The 21,826-nt window shown below is 41.1% G+C and overlaps 1 protein-coding gene across 1 annotated transcript in view; it reads left to right on the plus strand.

The window, feature by feature from the left end:
* Positions 1-21,826, plus strand: part of LOC137395007 (uncharacterized) — a 50,998-nt gene that overhangs the window by 1,525 nt on the left and 27,647 nt on the right. Inside the window, exons 2-8 of the mRNA XM_068081788.1 lie at positions 1,209-1,376; positions 2,380-2,470; positions 7,618-7,785; positions 9,849-9,993; positions 18,043-18,223; positions 19,063-19,304; positions 19,488-19,620. Coding sequence (XP_067937889.1) covers positions 1,292-1,376; positions 2,380-2,470; positions 7,618-7,785; positions 9,849-9,993; positions 18,043-18,223; positions 19,063-19,304; positions 19,488-19,620 — 1,045 coding nt within the window. The 5' untranslated portion in view covers positions 1,209-1,291. The remainder of the gene's footprint in view (positions 1-1,208; positions 1,377-2,379; positions 2,471-7,617; positions 7,786-9,848; positions 9,994-18,042; positions 18,224-19,062; positions 19,305-19,487; positions 19,621-21,826) is intronic.

Genomic DNA, 21,826 nt, shown 5'->3' on the forward strand with positions numbered 1-21,826 from the left:
CATTTTAGAACATGCTACGCATCTACTAGACATTTATTATCCAAAAATACCAATAATTGAAACTGTTGTTTGAGAACTTGGAGGATATTGGAGCCCTACACAACAGGTCTTACATTGGTCTACCGGCCAATTTTGGCCTATATGACAGCGCTATATGACAGCGCTATATGACAGCGCTGTATGACAGCGCTGTATGACAGCGCTGTATGACAGCATTATATGACAGCGCTATATGACAGCGCTATATGACAGCGCTATATGACAGCGCTATATGACAGCGCTATATGACAGCGCTATATGACAGCGCTATATGACAGCACTATATGACAGCACTATATGACAGCATTATATGACAGCATTATATGACAGCACTATATGACAGCACTATATGACAGCGCTATATGACAGCACTATATGACAGCACTATATGACAGCACTATATGACAACATTTGAGACATATAACAACTTACAACGACACAGAGATGCTCATGCCAAGCGCAGAAAGCGTTGATCTAGTTTTGAAGAAAAGCATAAAATGTTATTTTATTACTCAGACAAACTTCTGTCTGAGTGCATTTGAATTGTTTACCATAAGACAGAAGGTTTTTTCTTAATTCGAAACCATTTACAATCAAAATAGTTTTAATAATTTTTGATATTACTCTTTCTCTTAACTTTTATGTACATATATAATCATGAAATATAACAACATGTGATTTATAACAATACCACATTATTTTTTATATAAAGTAAGATAAATATATCAGTTTAATATTTCTGCCTTACACAAGTTCAACCCTCAGTTTGAATGGTGTAGGTCTTCGGTTACAAATGTTCAAATACTCCATCTAAAAAGTTGAGTTTCAAATGAGTTTTCAAACTTGAGCGTGAAGGCTGACCACCTCTGCAAGAGCAGGAAGTATTAATCTAGTTTGGAAAAAGAGCAAAAAATGGTATTTTACCACAGAAACGCTTGCCTAAATGTGTTTGGAACACTTGCTGGCCGTGTAGGAGAAGCCACTAAAATGAAATACTATGTTAATAATTCTATAGCAGATTGTCTAACTTTTAAACAGGATAATTTCACATATTTAGACAGGCCCTTTCTTCCTTTTAAAGATGCATCTAAAAATCTACTAGGGAAAAACTTTCAGACTAAAATCCTATACCGGTAACAAGTTTATGACCTGTAGTTTTGTTTGTCCAGTTGTAGCAGGTGTTAGAACATGTGTTTAGCGAGCTGTGTATAACAGCATATCGAACAGCTCAAACGAAACTACAAGGAGAAGCATGTTCACATTATCTGCTTTCTGTATCCTTTCGATAACAGTTGGAGTGAGAGCCAATCTAACTCCGATCATCACATCTCTCAACGGTAACTATTTCATTTCTAGGTTACAAAGTTTTGGGGTTGTCTGTACCTTCGCAAGACTTGCACCGGCTTTATAGATCCATGTTACTACAAAGACTGCGCCTAGATCAAATACTATGAAATTAAAAGAAAAGGTTTTTGAAATCATGCCTGAGTAAATATATGCTAGTCAGACTCAAATCTTTGGGTTAAACGTATGAATGCACTTTGTATATCAAAACTACTATCAACCATCAAAATACTTGCTGTGAGCACAACTGCAGAGCTCACCAAGAGCCTTACAACGTAATAGCTAGCTATCAATATCACTGATGCAAAAGGAGGACAAAACTTTTACAAAAAAAATACTTTTTAGTTGGAGGAATGTTATCTATAAACATAAACTTCAAGATGCTAGTTGGACTTGAACTCTCAGCCTATCATACTGGATGGTGACCAGTGCCGTCGTTGGAATGGCTTTTTGTATGGAAACCATTACTTTTTCATACTTCTGACATGTCGTTAGTAACTTTGAGTTGTGTTTGGTTGCAATGGTTCTATGGAAATGTGTATCTATGATATATCACATCGCGAGAAGTATGATCTTAACTTGCTGGTCTCATGTGAGGGCTTCACTGAGGGGCCGGCTGAGCATAATCGGGTAGCTCTGAGTTTAGTGGCACAAAAGCCGTAACATATAGCCCCAGGAAATGCTCTCATCTCTTTCTCTTCTATGAGTTTAAACCACCAGTCTCTTTCACTGCAACTCCAAAAAGCTAAACATCATCTACAGAGCTTCCATTGCTACATGCTGCACACTACACGTTGTCAGATATGTACGCTATTTGCAATGTGATTTTTCCTATAATCACATGATGCCTGGAGCTTTCATTATACTGTTAAACTACGAGGTACTCTGTTTTACCTGTTCCTCATTTTGCAATTGACATTGGTTTCATAAATAGGTGTTAGTCTTGGTGGACACCTGATGAGTCATGACATTTTGATTATTTCCCAACTATTACAGGACAAAAGTACGTCTCAGATAGCAATGATGATGGTTTCTATAGAAGCATTTTGATTGATGATCAGAGTGAAAATGCATACATTGGTGCCAAGTAAGTGACTACTACAATCATTACTTTGGAGCTATAATTTTCATGGCGGACCTCTTACCTTGAGGTTTGATAAAGTGACAGAAACAGTCTCCTTAAAATGGATGTCCGGGTGTTGGTGTGTTTTAGGATTATTATTTTATTTAACGATAAGAGAAAACACTGACTTAATGCACTATTTTAAGGTTAATAATTATATTTCTATAATCAATTAAAGTTAAAATTTATGGCTCTCAATTCTTAAATCATAAAATATAACAAAAATTAATAATATTTGCATTTCAATGAGCGTGTCGTTGTGTATTTAAAGTAGAGAGTCAGGACTAAGTCTATTGTTACTCTCTTCCTGTACATCAACATTTCTTGACAAGATTGCTTGATGTGGTCTGTATAAACTTATATAGCTCTAAGACACGTATTCCTGTTAGTTGTTGATGTATTTTGACTAAGGCAGGACAAAAAACTTCAGGCCATCTAGAAAAGCTGCCCTGCTAACTTCTATAGCCACTAAGACAGTTGCAGCGCGGCAGAGAGCGCTAGCAATAGCCTTTTAGGCTATTGCTAGCGTCTTTCCTTGAGTTAAACGCTCGCTTCAGTTGATTAAAATTCAATATTTGTCAATAAATCATGTGAAACTGGGTTAAACTGTAATAAGCGATGTACTCTCTTGAAGTGTTTTTGCAATTAGGCTAAGATCAAAGAAATAGGCAACGGTGTATTCAATCAGGATTTTTGAAGAGATTTTCATATGCCTTATGCTTAGCTTTTAGTTAAGCAAAAAGACAAACATTTCATTATTGTTGTGTGTAAGATTAATGCTCTAACTGGAATCGCTTTAAGTTAGCCTCGGAGCTAGTATTCAGTCTTACCTCTTACTTGCACAGAGTCGAGTAGTTTAGTCGCCTCTAGTAGGTCTTTTAACAGGTAGACTCAATGAGCTTGGGAAGTTTTTGTGATAGTATGGCTACACATCCCTGACTGCCTATTGCCTTACTCGACAAATCTTTACAATAGGTTATATCTTCATCCTTCATCTCTAGCATAGGTTGCTGCCGATTATAGTAGCTATCATTTTATTGCGGCTTATTTGGCGACAGCATCATCTTTTTCTACAGCACCGTTTTCACACAGACTGCATTATGAGTTATTCAAGTATTTTACGAATATAAACACCACAATGTGTATAAAAACTAAACGAAGACGTCGCTTCTAAGATTGCAGCTTTATACAATATACAGTGTATGTATGTGTTTATTTGTTTTGGCTTTTAGCAACTCAACTTGTATAAATTTCTGTGTTGTTAAATAATTGTGTTGTAACTATCTCCGTAGACATGTAGTTAACATCTATCATCTTGGCTGTATCTGTTGTTCTCTTACGTTATACATGTATTTGATATTACCTGGTACAGTCAGTATTATATTAATGTCACAGTGTAGACTACCTTTGACCTAATAGTTCTGAGTGATGTAATCATTTATCCTGAAGAAATGTTTGAAGCACTATTTAGGGAAGACTACATGTTTAAACTTCTGATGGGTCGTAAATACGCTATCACTTACACCCACTTCTCATTTACACTTACCTCTCTCTTACGCTTATCTCTCTCTCACACCTACCTCTTTTTTACACCCACTCTTCCCTTCTTCTCCCTCTCGTTATAAGTTTTTGATTCAAAATTTAAAAGTCCTAATTATGACAATTCGCTTTGTAGTAAAATATAAAACAGAGATAAGATTGAAACTGTTAGAATTATTTTTTATTTACATTTATTACTAATTGTAGGATTCCATCAGTCAACTTTTCTAAGTGTAATCAGATAAATTTAATGTATAAATACATTAAATTCATTAAAATGGAAGATAGGACACTCATATTTAGAGCCTTCGCTTTATCTTACAGGCTCCTCATCCCATATTTAATACTAACGTTAGTAAAACAATATAATAATATACATATGCCACTTATGTATTGTCTTTGGGTGCAATTCTAAATCAACTGTTGCGGTTTTATGAAGCGAACTGAGTTCGTAAAGTTTTATTGTGATTTTTAAAAAGAATGCCATAAATGTTTTTAATTTTAAACACAGGTAGAGTTTTCAACCTTTATAGAACAAGTTTCTAAAGAGAAAGCAATGATTTATCTGATTTGGATGCTTGTACACTATTAATGCCTGTTTACTCTCACCCATGTGTTGACTGTGATGTTGTTAATGGCACCACACTTTTAGTATAAGAGCATCTCTCTCCTTCAATCATCTAATTAGGTATAGAACTTGCCGGTAGCCATTACTATTTTCACTAAATTAAAGACTCAACTATTTTTGATGCAGTATAGTTTCTAGATTACAAAAACTTGTTAATAAAATTCAGCAGGTTAGCAAAAATATAGTGAGCATTCTCATGAACAATCTTATAGCTTGCGCATATTAAATGGTTACAGTTGTTCATTCTGAGTTCATATCGAGAAAGGATACCACAATGTCTACAGTTGGAAGTAGGAATGCCGAGCTCACCAAACATTCTTCTGGAGAGTGGCAGACTATCAAACAACCTCAGAAATTTCTGAGTTTAATCCCCAGCCTCATAATAATAATAATAATAATGACTGAATGAGAGACTGAAAGCCTGATCATTGCTGCCCAGGATCAAGCATTAAGAACCAACTATAGGAAGGCCAAGATAGAAAAGTCAACAAACGATCCGAAATGCAGATTGTGCAAGCAGAAAGATGAAACAGTGTCCCACATAGTCAGCGAATGCAGTAAGATCGCACAGACAGAATATAAAGGGCGGCATGACAAAGTGGCAAGTGCAGTGCACTGGAGCATATGTAAGAAACATGAGTTGCCCCACACAGCAAAATGGTACGACCACCGTGCAGAAGCTGTATTGGAGAACGAGAAAGTCAAGCTGCTATGGGACTTCAATGTGCAAACAGACAAGGTTATTGAAGCTAGAAGACCAGACCTTATACTAATAAATAAAGAAACCAAACTGTGCCAGGTCATAGACATAGCAATACCTGGAGACACAAGGGTAGTACAGAAGGAAGATGAGAAGATTGGTAAATACAAAGAGCTTGGGTTCGAGATAAACAGACTGTGGAAGGTGAAGACCGAAGTGATACCAATAGTAATTGGTGCACTTGGAACAATATCAATGAGGCATGTAGCATACTTGGCGGAGGTGGGAGTGAACATGTATTTTGAGACTATACAGAAGACGGCCATCTTAGGAATAGCTCACATTTTGAGGAAGGTCCTCTCTTAGTGGAGTTGAGGAAGATGTTGGATCCTTTGGCCTTTTGTTAAGACCCAGACTCGACACGGATTAAAATCAGTCACCTACCACCACACGACTGTGAAGAAAAACTTTATAATAATAATAATAATAATAGGCATCATGAAGAATGACAAACGTACCAGCAAACAACTTTCTTAATATTATAAAAAAGTCTATAGATTTGTTGTTTACCTGGCGGCCTCCTGAAAAGGCCCCTAAACTTTCTCTTAAGGAGTGGCAGCCTACAAAACAACCGCAGAGATTTATGAGTTCAATGATCAGCCTCTTAAAAAATACCCCGCAACCTCATGAAGAATGACAAACATACCAAAAAAGCTCTTGAAAAATGTCAGGCTTATTAAACAATCTATCAGTGAATGGCAAGCCCACCAAAAGGCTTTTTATGGTGGGATTGAATCATGGGTAATAAATTAATTACCCAATGAATTTGAGTAACTTACCCGGTAAGCTTACCTTACTAAAGCAATTGCTGTGTTTGCAGTCGACTTAATAATCGTTCCATTACACGTAACTGTCAACTGTGTTAGCATCAAGTGAGTGAGTATTTTAACCAATGCAATGAATATATCGACTACTATTAATTGCTGTGCTCAGCATGACACGTAGTCTAATGGTTAAGGTTGTTGGTTTTAGATCTGGAGGTACTGAGATCAAATCCAGTTTAGGCCTACTATGGATTTTTCATATCTAGATTTTAATTGGACATAACTGGAAACAGAGATGAAAACAAAAAGAAAAACATACACTAAGATTTGTATATAATTACAGATGAACAATCTTCTATAGATTTGCTGCTTACCAACCTCATGAAAATTGTCAGCTCATTAAATGGCCTTTCGCAAAATAGTATTCTACTAGTAACCAAACAGTTTTCTAGAGAATGTTGAGCCTACTAAACTATCTCCTAAACATGATGGGCTCACCGAATCGGCTAAAAAATGGTGGGTTCCAAAACAACTTTCTAGAGAGTGATGGGCTCACCTCTTACTTTAGGATAACAATTGGTTGGCCAAGCATCCTTCCGCAGAATAGTGGGCTCACCGGAAACAATGTCCTAGAGATTATTTAGCTCTCCGCACAACCTCTTAAAGTATGGTTCATTAATCAAATAACCTTCTAGAGAGTAGTAGCCACCCTGAAAGATCTCACACAAAAAATAGGATTACCAAATGACTTCTTAGATATTAGTGAAATATTGGGGGGATTGTCAACGATCTGACAAGTTCATGTAATTCTATAAGATTTTAGAGATGGCTTTTGAAAATCCTGAATATTCAACTCAAGGCTTGGATACACTTGTGTCAATATAGCTGAATGTATTTGAAGTTCTTTAGTGTGGATATTTACCTCTTGTTTTAACACGGTTTCTGCATATGTATCTTTGTTACTTTGTGTTGTAAAACATGTTTTTATTATATGAAATGATTGAGTATAGAAAATTTAATATATTTTTAGTTTTTTACGCATATTGGGATCATCCAAGTAGAACATTTTACTAAGTTTAAATTTATACTGAGTTAAGAAGTTTTAAGAATATTAAATATATATTGTTGTTATGCCTTTGCACCCATTTGTCTGAGTCGGTAGCTTACATTTCTGTAAGAAAAAATGACTCAAAATGACTCTGAGTTGACAGTCCCACAATGTTCTTTTTTAAATGAAGATTTTTTTGTTACTATGCTAAGCCCTAGACTGAGAATTTGCTTTGTCAGAGACAGATCCTAAAATTTTTTTACTCGAGTCTAAGAATACTATTTATTTATTTGCATTGCTGTCGGCTGATTGCGCTGACTTTCAGACAGTCATGAGTTAGAATGACATCTGTGTGTGCTTGTATTATTGCAGAAACAGCATATATAAACTAGCGCTGTCTGGTGCAGAAACAGCCAGTAAAGTCACTGCGAGTAGCAATGAGGAAAGTAAGCCAAATTTTGGAGCTGAGGAAACGCAAGTTCTCACAGACTTTGATAGCAATTCTGACATATACAAAACAGTTGATGATTATCTAACAAAGTGAGTCAACCGTGAAAGCAGTGAGGTTCACTTTAAAAACAGAGAATTTCCATAAGCAAGCTAGTGCACCTACGTTCTCAGTGAAGGCCTTGCATAGTGTTTTTATTCACATTTTAATGATAATTTTTTGCTGTTTCAGAACGTTTTTGTAACACTGCGACCTACATGATTGCATATTTGTGTTTTGCATTATGTTTCCTGTTTACAATCTCAATTGTAAATTAGCGATAAATTAAGTAATGCAAATTGGTTCATTTTATTGGAGGAATATTTTAGTTTGTAAAGGGAGTTATTTTTTTCTAAACCGCAGCTTGTCGTATTTTTTAGTCGAAGACAGTAATTCATGAGTCATGTGAAATAAAACATTAAAGATTTGTATTTCAGTTATTAAATCATATATAGCAGTTACTCATGATTTAATGAAAATGGAAACATGGACTCATTACTATGTCCCAATTCAAATTTGGTTAACCAAAAGCCTTCTGTATAGAAGTTGAAAATTGGTTACTGAACTTTACTATGTGAGGAAACTTTAAGCTGAGGGCTGAAGGCTTGGTTTCCTGTCAAGATATCAATTTGTGTCAAGATATCGATTTGTGTATTCTTCACTTGTTAAATCTGTAGAAATCAAATGCTAACTGTTCTGTGTACAGTTTTATAACTGCATTACTTGATTGATGGTCTGAAATTTTTTTACTTGTGATGCAAGAATGTTGATACAGGGAATGTTGTGGATTTAGCTTTTGCAGGTAAACATGTCCCAGAGAAGCGGTGATATTTTTTCTAGCCAATAGCAGTACCTACTTTGTCAGAAGTTTCATAGTTCTAAAGCTATTACTGTTTTCAGCTTTCTGTATGAATATTTTCATATTTATTATTTGAAATTATGTGGTTTAGAAGAGGGGAGTTCGTGTCATGTATTTAAATGACTCCTTTAGCCAAATTTCATTTCCTGTCTATCAAACATTTTTTACCATTGCTATGTGTATGCTAATGGTTATGATAACATTATTCTTGTTAGGAAAATTTATAAACCAACTTTAATTTTCAATATTTGAAGCTGGAGTTCAAAGTTATTTTATTACCTTAAATTGTTATAGAAAGCTTAACTGTTAGTTTATCATTTCATTAAAACAGTCATTTCTTTGTCGAATGTCACCGCTGCTTTTTATCAACCTTGAAAATATGACTATTTTTTGTAAATGCTTGTGATCCTCGACAACTAAAATTAAGAATGCCTATTTTGAGCAGTTTTTCTATCAAACGTGAATTGTAGAAGATCTTCATGATATAACAATGGAGAAAAATGTTTTGGCTCATTTGAAGGTATAACCAAGTTTCGGCAGGCGAATAAGACCCAAAATCTCTTTTTGTTTCAAAAGAAAAAACTTTAATATTCGAGCAAATGTTTCTGCTTATTGCCTCATTTGTATGTTCTTTGACAGTAGAAAAGCTTCTCTTCACAGTATAGATAGATAGATAGATAGATAGATAGGTAGATAAGTAGATAGGTAGATAGGTAGATAGGTAGATAGATAGATAGATAGGTAGATAGATAGGTAGATAGATAGGTAGATAGATAGATAGATAGATAGGTAGATAGATAGATAGGTAGATAGATAGGTAGATAGAGAGATAGATAGATAGATAGATAGATAAGTAGATAGATAGATAGGTAGATAGATAGGTAGATAGGTAGATAGATAGATATGTAGATATATAGATAGGTAGATAGATAGGTAGATAGATAGATAGGTAGATAGATAGATATGTAGATAGATATGTAGATAGATAGATAGGTAGGTAGATCAATAGATATCAACTTTATATACAGTCGTCAATGTCGTTTATAGCAAATTAATTTATGAGAAACTTACAAAAACAAAAAATAATAAAGTAAATTATGTGTATTGAAAAAAAGCTCTTTTTGTATAACTCTGTTCTATAATGTAAATTAGCAAGGTTTTGCAGTCTGGTATAAGGTGTAGTACATACATACATGTATATACACGTACATACATACATACATGTCAGGTCAACTAAGTATTATTGTTATGTTCTAGACGTCAGCCAATCCAGTTGATCGCTACAGAAAAGTTATCTCAGGTATATAAGCTAAGAAATGAAACATTTGTCAAACAGTGCAAGCGACAGATCCAAATACTGAAGATGTATTATGGTAAACATCTACAGCTGCCTTTAGATGACGTGAGTTTGTGTATCATTTCATTGTATTATAGCATATTATGTCCATAAATATTAGATAATATTGTAAAGGTTTTGTGCGACCTTCACTTTCCTCCACTAGTACAAGACTCGTGCATGAGTACAATACATATACGTATTTCTGCTTAGTTCATCAAGGTCTACAAGAAAGAATCAAGTAACAGGCAATGAACAGGCCCAGAACAGCTCTGCTCTTCTACACAAATGTTCGAGCTTATATAGCTAGTAAGCTCCGCCTCCGTTCTACTTGGCTGGACCCGGCATGGCTCTGGCTTGGCTTGGCTGAACTCCGACCTTATTAAAATGCCTGACTGAACAAAGCTTGGCTCGGCTTAACTCAGCCCTATGCTCCACAACACTCTCCCCCCATTGGTGACCATGGTCTCCAATCTAGACCTTGGGAGAAAGCCTACGGTAGCCACGTGGCAGACCTCCTCCTCTCCTATCAGGGTTCTGTCCAGGTCTTCCACATCTGTGTCTAAGGCAGCTGCCCTAGGGCAGCTCGTGCCAGCCTCGGCGGCCGCCTTCTTCCACTCCCGATCGCCCTGGTCTGCTGCCACACCGACTGGCTTTGGTGCACTTAGGGCTTCCTCAGCTTTTTTCAAGCACCTGGTGACCGAAGCCAATAGTTCTGGCAAAAACGCATCACATGCGTCATCCAAGTCCTCCAACAAACTGAGGGCGTCTGGGGTGAGCGAGTGCTCCAACAGAAAGGCCCTGGTAGCGGCCGTGAGAACTACCTGGTTATCCTCTTGTCCCACCTCCGGGTCGTTTGCTGGTGACTCCATCGAGTAGCACTCCTCGTTCCCGTGCCGGTCCGGCCTTCTAGTAGTTCGGGCCGGCCTTGGGTTGTAGCAGACAGGTTCCGATGAAGTCTCCGATGTCTGAGCCATTCCGGTCTCCTTCGGGTTTGATTTCGGTTCTCCCGGAACTTCTTCTAGTGGGACCGGATTGGCTTCTACTGAACTTGGAGAGCGTCTTTGACGTCCCTGGTGTTCTCCTTTCTCTGGTCTGGCTGGGTTTTCTACCGGAGTTACCTCCTGTCCTTGCTTTTCAGCAGCCTCTAGCAGCAACCTTTCCGAGTTGGGGGGCGGCATTATCAGCACAGGGTCCACTCTGGCCTCTTCCTGCCTTTTCTCCGGCCTGCTGTGTCGAGCTCCCTTCATGTTGGGACCTCTCCTTGGCTCCAGAGTGGCTGGGGCCTGTCCCAACCTCTCTGAGCAAGCATGATGGAGTTTTTGCCTTCCTTTGGATGGAAGACTAGCCCTGCCGTTCCACCAGATATGTGTGGTTTCCCCAGGCCTTCAGGACCTGGTATGGTCCCACGAACTTTGCCTGCAGCTTGGGATTTTCTCCCCGTCTCCAGCGTTTGTTTGTTAGCTATACCCAGTCGCCTGGGGCATACAGCGGTGGCTTTTCCCTGTCTTCTTGCCGCATCTCTATCTGGCTTTGCCGTAGTACTTCGTCCACTGTCTGCAGTCTCCGCTGCACCTCCAGAGTGTGCTCGTGGGCAGGAAAGAACTCGGTCGGTGGAGGGTGGCTTTCCAGCCTGTCTGGCAACCTCAGCTCTGGTCCCAACATTAACATGTTGGCCGTTTCTCCAGTTGCAGAGTGGGGGTGCCTCTGTATGCCCTCATCAGCTGCGGGAGCAGCAGGTCCCACTCGTCCTGTCCCCGAGCCAAGAGCAGCGCCCTCAAGGAGTCTTCGAGTCCCCGATTATTCCGCTCCACGATTCCATTTGCCTGCGGGTGATACGGAGTCGTGCGGGTCTTCCCCACGTTCTAGAGTTGGCACAGTTCGGCCATCAGTTGGCTCTCGAACTGCGCCCCCTGGTCCGTGTGGATCTGCTCAGGCAATCTCAGGTAGCAGAAGACCGGCTCATCCAGTGCGTTGGCGACCACCGGGGCCATGGCGTCAGGTAGTGCCAAGGCATCCTGCCACCGGGTGAAGTGGTCGGTGAGAGCCAACAACCACTTGTTCCCCCTTAGCGTGACAAGAAATGGCCCCACCAGATCCACGGCTGCCTTCTGCCAGGGTCGTCCTGCATAGAGCCTCCTTTTTCCTGCGGCCGCCTTTGTCCCTCCATGCTTTGCGGCCTGGCACACCTCGCAACTCTTGATGAGCCGTCTGATTGTAGATGTCAGTCCGGGCCAGCACCACGTCAGTTGGAGGCGACCTATCATCCTTCCCACTCCAGAGTGAGCCAGGGCGTGCGTTTGCCCCACCGTGATTTTCCGCATGGCCGGAGGCAGATGGCCCATCATCTGGCGTGGCCCTGCGGGGCCACACTTGCTTCCAGCACGCCGTCCTGTCATATGCGCAGAGAGCTCCGCATGTGATGCAGGATGTCCAGCTCTCTGCTCTCGACCTCCAGGTGTTCTGCTGGCACTTCCTCTCCTGTGGTGATGGCACGGTACATGATGGCCACTGGTCCCTGTCCGGTAGCCTGTGTCCTTGCCAGTTCGCCTTTTGGTCCTGTCACTCCTGGCGAGGCTGATAGCCTCTCGGGGAACCACCGGCACCCAGGTTCAATCCCGCCACTGTTGGGGCGGGAGTCCCGTGCAGGTTGCCGGCCGGCCCCTCGGGTATGCGACTTTGCCCAGGGTCGATTCCGCTCTATCGAGGGCGGGAGTCCCATCCAGGCAACTGGTCGGTACCCACATGGCTAACAGCCCTTGTTCCCTTGCCAGCTCCTTCCATGAGGGTCCCCGTCCTTCTGTTCAATGCTTGTGCATTGCCAGCAGTCCTCACAGGTTTGCCTGCTCAATCCATCCGCATTCCCGTGGCAAGTCCCTGACCGGTGCTCCAGGATGTAGCGGAACTCCGCCAAGATCTCAAGCCACCAGGCTACTTGGTTTAAGGGTTCCTTCCTCCTGCATAGCCACCGGAGTGATGCGTGGTCCGTCTGTAGGAGAAACTCCTGGCCATACAAACACGGCCGAAAGTGTTTGGTCGCCTTCCCTACCGCGAGTAGCTCCCGTCGAGTGACGCAGTAATTGCATTCTGAGGGGGTGAGGGTGTTGCTGTAGTAGGCAATGACTCTCTTTCAGCCCTTCTGTACTTACGACAGCACGGCCCCCACTCCACATCCGCTGGCATCCGTGTCCAAGATGTACTGCTTCCGAGGATCCGGATAGCCCAAGATCGAGGCAGTGCTGATGCTCTCCTTCAGCGTATTGAAAGCGGCCTGTTCTCCCTCCGCCCATTTCCAGGGCTCTCCCTTCGCAGTCAGTCGGTGCAAGGGGTGTGCTATAGTGGCTAACTCCGGGATATGTTGTCGGTAGTAGCCGACCGTCCCGAGGAATCCTTGAAGTTCCCTCACTCCGCCCGGACTCGAACTGTTCGCTACTGCCTCCACCTTGTCGGGGTCTGTAGAGACTCCGTCCTGGCTTACTATGTGACCCAGGTAACGGATCTGGGGTTGCAATAGCTTGCACTTGGAGGGCTTCAGCTTTAGTCCGGCCTTGTGGAGTTTTTGGAAGACATCCTTCAGCCGATGTAGATGCGTATCGAAATCCGGGGCAAAGACGATAATATCATCCAGATATAGCAGCAGTGTTCTCCAGTTGAGGCCATGTAGAACGCGTTCCGTGAGTCTTTGGAAAGTGGCGGAGGTGGACGTCAGTCCGAAAGGCAACACCTTCCACTTCTACAGCCTGGACCGTGTTGAGAAAACCGACTTCTCCTGCGCCTCTGCATCCAGGGGTACCTGCCAATACCCGCTTACCAGGTTGAGCGTGCTGAAATAGCAACTGCCGGAAAGGGCGTCTAGGCTGTCGTCAATCCTGGGTAGCGGGTAGGCATCCTGCTCCATGACGGTATTGAGACGCCGGTAGTCAATGCAGAAGCACCACTTCCCGTCCTTCTTCCAGACCAACACCACGGGGGAGCTCCAAGCTCCTCTGGCTGGCTCGATGAGTCCTCGTTTGAGCAGATCCTGGACCTGCCTCTCGGCCTCTGCCTCCTTCTCCAGTCCGAGTCTGTGAGGGGGTTGTCGGATTGGCCGAGTGCCCTCCTTAAGTGGAATAGAATGTTCTACCTCCGAGGTCCTTCCCACCTCATCATCACCCATACTAAACATGGTGGCATACCGACACAGCAAGGTTGCCAACCTTGATGTCTGTCCCATGTCCTCACAGTTTGGCCGGGCTGCCTGGAACAATTTCTCAAAGTGAGCCGGCATTCCATTGATTGAAGTCGAACCGGCGTCACACAGTAAGGGACCATCCTCTTCGACCTGTGGGGTCTCCACTCTCATGTACTTGCTAATAGTGGCTCCGGACCAGAAAGTCAATGGCCGCTCCGTAGTGTTCATGCAGCGGGTGATGACTTGTCTCTTGGGTCTCGGCTAGTTCAGGCTACTGGCTACCGGAGGTCCGTCGAGAAATCCCTCGATTAGTCCCATGGGGCAATAGTTTCATGTGGTGATGCGATAGTGTATCGCCATCTCTGTCTGGGTGGGAACCACTACCCCCCTTATCACCTGTACTTTGCTCTGTAGCAGCCGTCCATGCCGGTCCATGCAGACTAGCTGTCTTCCATCCACTCAAACCACCGGTTGCTCAAACTTGAGAGCGCATTGATGGGCCATAAAGAATGGCATTTCGATGATGGCATCCTCGCTCAGTCGGCTCACTATGAAAACTTCCTCCGTCTTCACATCCCTCAAGCGGATAGTCAGACGAATTATCCCATAGAAGGGGAGCCGTGTTCCGTCAGCCAATAGTCCATGGCTGTCACTCTCCTTGAGTCGGTCTCGCACGGCTCCTGGCAATCGATCAAATACTTGTTTATTTATCAGATTGGTGGTACATCCGGTGTCCAGCAGAAACTGGATGGGCCGCCCCTCCACTTTTCCTGGAAGGAAATAGCTGGTGGAGTGGGGTCGGCTGAGGGCTTGCGTCCTAATGGTATCCTCCAGGACATCTTACGTGAGGCCTGGAAGGCTTCTTTTCCATGGTGGGGCGAGGTCAGTACCTCGGGCCATCCCACGTCCGAAGCAAATCCGCTGCTCCCGTGATTGCCACCCCCAAGGCGGAGAAGGGGTCGGCCTTGCCACTTTTAAGGCAGGCTTCCAACTGTCCGGTCCAGTGGTGATGGTTCTCAGTGTCTGAGGCGGAGGGGATTTGGAGGTCACCTTCCTGCATTTTGGGTTACTTCCCTGCCATTTGCACGGAGGAGCGTAGGCAATATCCGGGGACAGGGGGCCGTCCAGACTAATCTCACCCAAGGACTGGTAATAATTCCGTGTTACCACAGGCCCTTCCTGTGCACGAACTTCCCTTGGCCTAGTCCTTGCTGGTTGATACCACCCATCAGCCATCGTCGAGTCCTGCGAAATCCTATTGTATTTCCGTGTTTGTTTAGCCTTGGCACAGCCAGTAGTCGAAGCTACTGCTGTGGCCATCCTTCGTTTCCCGAAACCGATTTGGTGTGGCTAGAGCAGTTCTTTCATACATGCCTCGGTTGGCCACATCCCCAGCAAAGAGTAGCTGGCTGGCTCCTTTTCTCAGCTGGGGTGCGCACCTGCTCCTGGAGCCGTTCTACCTTGTCCGTGAGGGTTTGGGCCAGCCAGGCTAGTCGTCCTATAACATCGGTCTCGGCTGAGTTCACCTGGTCAGAGGTTCCTCCCTCCAGGGCTCGCACCAAAGTTCCGGTGGGTCTACACTTGCCTCCTTGAACCTGGAGGTAGTCATTTCTGGCTCATACAGTGTCCATCAGCGTGGGCGTAGGTATGGCCAACAGATGTCTCTGCAGGGCAGGGTCTTTTAGCGAGCTGCAGAAGGTCTCCATCGCTATGCTATTCCGGTGGCGATTTGGCAGGTCTCCGTACGCAATGCGCACCAACCTCTCAACCTCCATAGCATGCTCCTGCAGTGTCCTCTCTTCCTCTCGCTTAAAGGCGCTGAGCTGGCTCAGCGCCTGCCTGGCGGATAGCCCGAACCTTGCCCGGAGGGCATTAAAAATGGCCTCCTGGTCCTCGGCCCGTCCACAGTCCTCAGCCTGGTCGGCCAGTGCTTCTCGGGGGTGCAATAGGGTTGCTCCTTCCATCCACTGGTTGGCGTTGGCTACCTCTGTGAAGCAAACAATAAAGTATTCCACATTTCCTTTCCCAGTATACTGGAGAGTCCTGAAGCGTGGCGCCGGTTTCTGAGCTCTCAGCATCAGCAATACCTGCTCTAGTGCCTCGGCTAGTCGGTCGGGTCCCGGGTCAGCGCTCCTGGCTCTCCTATTGGCCATGTCTGATTTCCAGTAGGTTTTTGCTCTCCTTCCAGAGCAGTGCCTCTACTGTGTCCGCGGCTGCTGGCTCCTTTCTGGGCTTCTTTCCATAGAAAGTTCTTTCAGTAGACACATACCGCTTCCTTAGGCAAGTCCTGCCGGATCCCTTAGTAGGTTTCTGCTCCTGGAGCAGTGCATCTACCGGGTCCGATTGGTAGGCTTTCCTCAGCTCTTCCTGGGTTTCTTCCGGTAGGAAGCTCTTTCAGTAGGAGCTTGCTGCCTCCTCAGATAAGTCCTTTTAGTAGGTTTCTGCTACCAGAGCAGTGCATCTACTAAATCCAATCCTGTAGGGTTTTCCACAGCTCTCTCTGGGTTTCTTCTAGTAGGAAGTTTTTCCAGTAGGAACGGTGTTACTGTTTTTCAGGCAGCCCAGTTTATCCAGAGTCCAGTGATCCAGATGCGAGTCCTGTGGTGGAGTTCTTGGGATCGTTACCAATCCCACTGCTGCTACCAGTGTAAAGGTTTTGTGCGACCTTCACTTTCCTCCACTAGTACAAGACTCGTGCATGAGTACAATACATATACGTATTTCTGCTTAGTTCATCAAGGTCTACAAGAAAGAATCAAGTAACAGGCAATGAACAGGCCCAGAACAGCTCTGCTCTTCTACACAAATGTTCGAGCTTATATAGCTAGTAAGCTCCGCCTCCGTTCTACTTGGCTGGACCCGGCATGGCTCTGGCTTGGCTTGGCTGAACTCCGACCTTATTAAAATGCCTGACTGAACAAAGCTTGGCTCGGCTTAACTCAGCCCTATGCTCAGCTCCCAGTGGACCACATTCCACAACAATATTGTATTATTCTGTTTTATATATTTTGATTTATAAATTAATTATATACACAACTTGTTATATCTAATTGTCATTCAATATATTACTAATATTTTTATACTCATGTTCCGCCTTACAAAGTTTGTAGCACATTTTAAGTAGCACATGCTGTTATCTATCTGAAATGTAATCTATAGATGGACATGTATATAACTCTCAGTGTCTGTCTGTCTATCGTTTGTGTGTCCAGTTATGGCAATAAAGTTATAGGAATGAAAAATCCATGTTGCACTGTAATTGAACTTGAAACATCAAAGTCTGCAGACTGGCGTGTTTAATCACTAGATCAAGTGGCCATACAATGAAATAATTGTTGTCATACTTATTACAATTGCAAGTCTTTAATGTCAGCTGGTTAAAATAGCGTGCTTCTTCTTCATCTAGCATCCTTAAAAAGCATGTTGTGTGAGAGATCATGACGCCATCCTTTTTCCTAACGCTGGCTCAAGTTATAAAATATTCGTTATTGAAGTAGATATCTAGACTAGCTGAAGTTGCTCAAATTCATTGAGTAAGGAAACTTAGCAGACTAAAAATAAACTTTCAATACAAAAACTTTTTGCTTACCTTATTTATAAGTTAACTTATGAGTCTATTTATAAGTTAACTTATGAGTCTATTTATAAGTTAACTTATGAGTCTATTTATAAGGTAACTAATGAGTCTATTTATAAGTTAACTTATGAGTCTATTTATAAGTTAACTTATGAGTCTATTTATAAGTTAACTTATGAATCTATTTATAAGTTAACTTATGAGTCTATTTATAAGTTGCTATGTACTACAGTCCTATTGCTTGGCAGCTCAGTGTTTTTCACTTAATTTTCTTATATACCATTTGAGATTTTACAATTTAACTTTAAATACAATTCTCTGAATAAGATTTTCAAACATATAATTTAGTTGAAGGTCTCTTTTCTAGCCAGACATGGTTTGTGCCCAGCACAACCATGCTCTTACATGGTTGAACAAAGCTGATGGTAGGCTGTTCTCTCTGCGTAATGGAATCTTTGGAACACAGCCGGTTGGACTTACAGGGGTAACTGACTTCGAGAGTGGCTGGCCTGCTTGGCTAGCCAAGTCAGCTCAACTCACGCTGCCAGGTGAGTTATTCTGTCATATCTGTTTGTTTCTAGCGTGCAACTGTCAAGTAAAAAAATAATTCTTACACAAATTCCTATACACCTTAGTGAAATGTCATTTTACTTCTTTTATAACAATATCTATTTGTTGAAGGCTCTTTGATTTGTTGGTGCAAAATACATTTATAAAAATTCTATTTTTAGTGGTGTTCTTGAGTCTGAGCCAAAGATGGCTACTTTTGTTCGTAACATGTAGTATTGTGTTTTCAGGCTTTAGACATGGTTTATATTTGTCATTTGATAGGTCTTTTGTTATGCCTAATGTGTCTATTATATGCATGTAGTATATAAATGTATTTACATGTAAATGCATATAGCACATGGTGAACAGTATGTTGTACTATATATTATATAAACTGTATGTTATACTAGCGTATGATGATCTATAGGCCTATGTTATACTAGCATATGATAAACTATATGTTATACATGTACTAACATATGATAAACTATATGTTATACATGTACTATCATATAATAAACTATATGTTATACATGTACTAGCATATGATAAACTATATGTTATACATGTACTAGCATATGATAAACTATATGTTATACATGTACTAGCATATGATAAACAATATGTTATACATGTACTAGCATATGATAAACTATATGTTATACTAGCATAAAAGTGAAAGGTTCAACCCTTATATATTCACAAATATATGAAAAGAGTCATGGTACATGTAGGAGTTATCCGTACATTTGATGCATGGTTAACCTTGCATACACTTGAATTGTTGCATTTCACACTCACATGCAGACTGAGTAGCTATTTCATTGGTCTTTTGCAGGGGTGACTTTCGCTACATACCGCAATAACCAGAATGCCGTCAATCAATTAATCTATGACGCCAACAGAACCTGCTATATATGCAAATACTCGCAAAGCCCTGGAGATTGCATATACCCTGGCATAGAGACCACCCGTACTGATTTGGAACAGATTTGTTTCCGAGAGTATGGAATTCCCAACTACATGTCTACAAACTACTTATGTGATGGCACTCCGAACCCTGCGAGGGTCATCAGCAATGTAAGTTGAGATTGAAAGATAACGAAGAAAAGAGTGATCGCGACAAATACAGTAATAGCGGTACCTAGGTATACCTTTGTAGCTCAAAATTTCTTCATAGGACTTGTAGCAAATCATCACAATTTTTTCAATATGATACCCTTCCCACAATTCTCAGCAGTGCTGCTATTGTAAACTTGACAGGTGGGCACGATGGAGGTAGAAAGGGAAGGACAGCTGTCGGCTTCTGAAAAAGAGACTTGTTCAGACACAAATATTGCCAGCACTTTCCTCGCTGGATATCATCCTGACCAAAACAGCAAATCAATCACTTCTGGTTAGTTTTATGGTGATAAATATAAGAGAATGCTGAGTGATGAGCAGAGTAAAACAACTCCCACTGAATAAAATTATGGAGAGCAAGTAGGTTTGGGGCGAGGAAAGAGGAAGTATATGAGTAAGTTAAATAAGTGAGTAAGTAAGTGGGTGAGTAAGTAAGTAAGTGAGTGAGTAAGTAAGTAAGTGAGTGAGTAAGTAAGTGAGTAAGTAAGTAAGTAAGTAAGTAAGTGAGTGAGTAAGTGAGTAAGTGAGTAAGTAAGTAAGTGAGTAAGTAAGTAAGTAAGTAAGTAAGTGAGTAAGTAAGTGAGTAAGTAAGTAAGTGAGTAAGTAAGTAAGTAACTGAGTAAGTGAGTAAGTGGGTGAGTAAGTAAGTAAGTGAGTAAGTGAGTAAGTAAGTGAGTGAGTAAGTAAGTAAGTAAGTAAGTAAGTGAGTAAGTAAGTGAGTAAGTGAGTAAGTAAGTAAGTAAGTAAGTGAGTGAGTGAGTAAGTAAGTAAGTAAGTGAGTAAGTAAGTAAGTGAGTAAGTGAGTAAGTAAGTGAGTGAGTGAGTAAGTAAGTAAGTAAGTGAGTAAGTAAGTAAGTGAGTAAGTGAGTAAGTAAGTGAGTGAGTAAGTAAGTAAGTAAGTAAGTAAGTGAGTAAGTAAGTGAGTAAGTGAGTAAGTAAGTAAGTAAGTAAGTAAGTGAGTAAGTAAGTAAGTGAGTAAGTGAGTAAGTAAGTAAGTGAGTAAGTAAGTAAGTAAGTAAGTAAGTGAGTAAGTAAGTGAGTAAGTAAGTAAGTGAGTAAGTAAGTAACTGAGTAAGTAAGTGAGTAAGTAAGTGAGTAAGTAAGTAAGTGAGTAAGTAAGTAAGTGAGTAAGTAAGTAAGTAACTGAGTAAGTAAGTGAGTAAGTAAGTAAGTGAGTAAGTAAGTAAGTGAGTAAGTGAGTAAGTAAGTAAGTAAGTAAGTAAGTGAGTAAGTAAGTGAGTGAGTAAGTAAGTAAGTAACTGAGTAAGTAAGTGAGTAAGTAAGTAAGTGAGTAAGTAAGTAAGTAAGTGAGTAAGTGAGTAAGTAAGTAAGTAAGTAAGTAAGTGAGTAAGTAAGTGAGTGAGTAAGTAAGTAAGTGAGTAAGTAAGTAAGTAAGTAACTGAGTAAGTAAGTAAGTAAGTGAGTAAGTAAGTAAGTGAGTAAGTAAGTAAGTGAGTAAGTAAGTAAGTAAGTAAGTGAGTAAGTAAGTAAGTAACTGAGTAAGTGAGTGAGTAAGTAAGTAAGTGAGTAAGTAAGTAAGTAAGTAACTGAGTAAGTAAGTAAGTAAGTGAGTAAGTAAGTAAGTAAGTGAGTAAGTAAGTAAGTGAGTAAGTAAGTAAGTAAGTGAGTAAGTAAGTAAGTAACTGAGTAAGTAAGTGAGTAAGTAAGTAAGTGAGTAAGTAAGTGAGTAAGTAAGTAAGTGAGTAAGTAAGTAAGTGAGTAAGTAAGTAACTGAGTAAGTAAGTGAGTAAGTAAGTAAGTGAGTAAGTAAGTAAGTAAGTGAGTAAGTGAGTAAGTAAGTAAGTAAGTAAGTAAGTAAGTGAGTAAGTAAGTGAGTGAGTAAGTAAGTAAGTGAGTAAGTAAGTAAGTAAGTAACTGAGTAAGTGAGTAAGTAAGTGAGTAAGTAAGTAAGTGAGTAAGTAAGTAAGTAAGTGAGTAAGTAAGTAAGTAACTGAGTAAGTAAGTGAGTAAGTAAGTAAGTGAGTAAGTAAGTAAGTAAGTAAGTAAGTGAGTAAGTAAGTAAGTGAGTAAGTAAGTAAGTGAGTAAGTAAGTGAGTAAGTAAGTGAGTAAGTAAGTAAGTAACTGAGTAAGTAAGTGAGTAAGTAAGTAAGTGAGTAAGTAAGTAAGTAAGTAAGTGAGTAAGTAAGTAAGTGAGTAAGTAAGTAAGTGAGTAAGTAAGTGAGTAAGTAAGTGAGTAAGTAAGTGAGTAAGTAAGTAAGTGAGTAAGTAAGTAAGTAAGTAAGTAAGTGAGTAAGTAAGTGAGTAAGTAAGTAAGTGAGTAAGTAAGTAAGTAACTGAGTAAGTAAGTGAGTAAGTAAGTAAGTGAGTAAGTAAGTGAGTAAGTAAGTAAGTGAGTAAGTAAGTAAGTGAGTAAGTAAGTAAGTAAGTAACTGAGTAAGTAAGTGAGTAAGTAAGTAAGTGAGTAAGTAAGTAAGTAAGTGAGTAAGTGAGTAAGTAAGTAAGTAAGTAAGTGAGTAAG

The sequence above is a fragment of the Watersipora subatra genome, chromosome 4, assembly GCF_963576615.1.
Source record: "Watersipora subatra chromosome 4, tzWatSuba1.1, whole genome shotgun sequence".
In the NCBI taxonomy this organism is placed as follows: Eukaryota; Metazoa; Bryozoa; class Gymnolaemata; order Cheilostomatida; family Watersiporidae; genus Watersipora; species Watersipora subatra.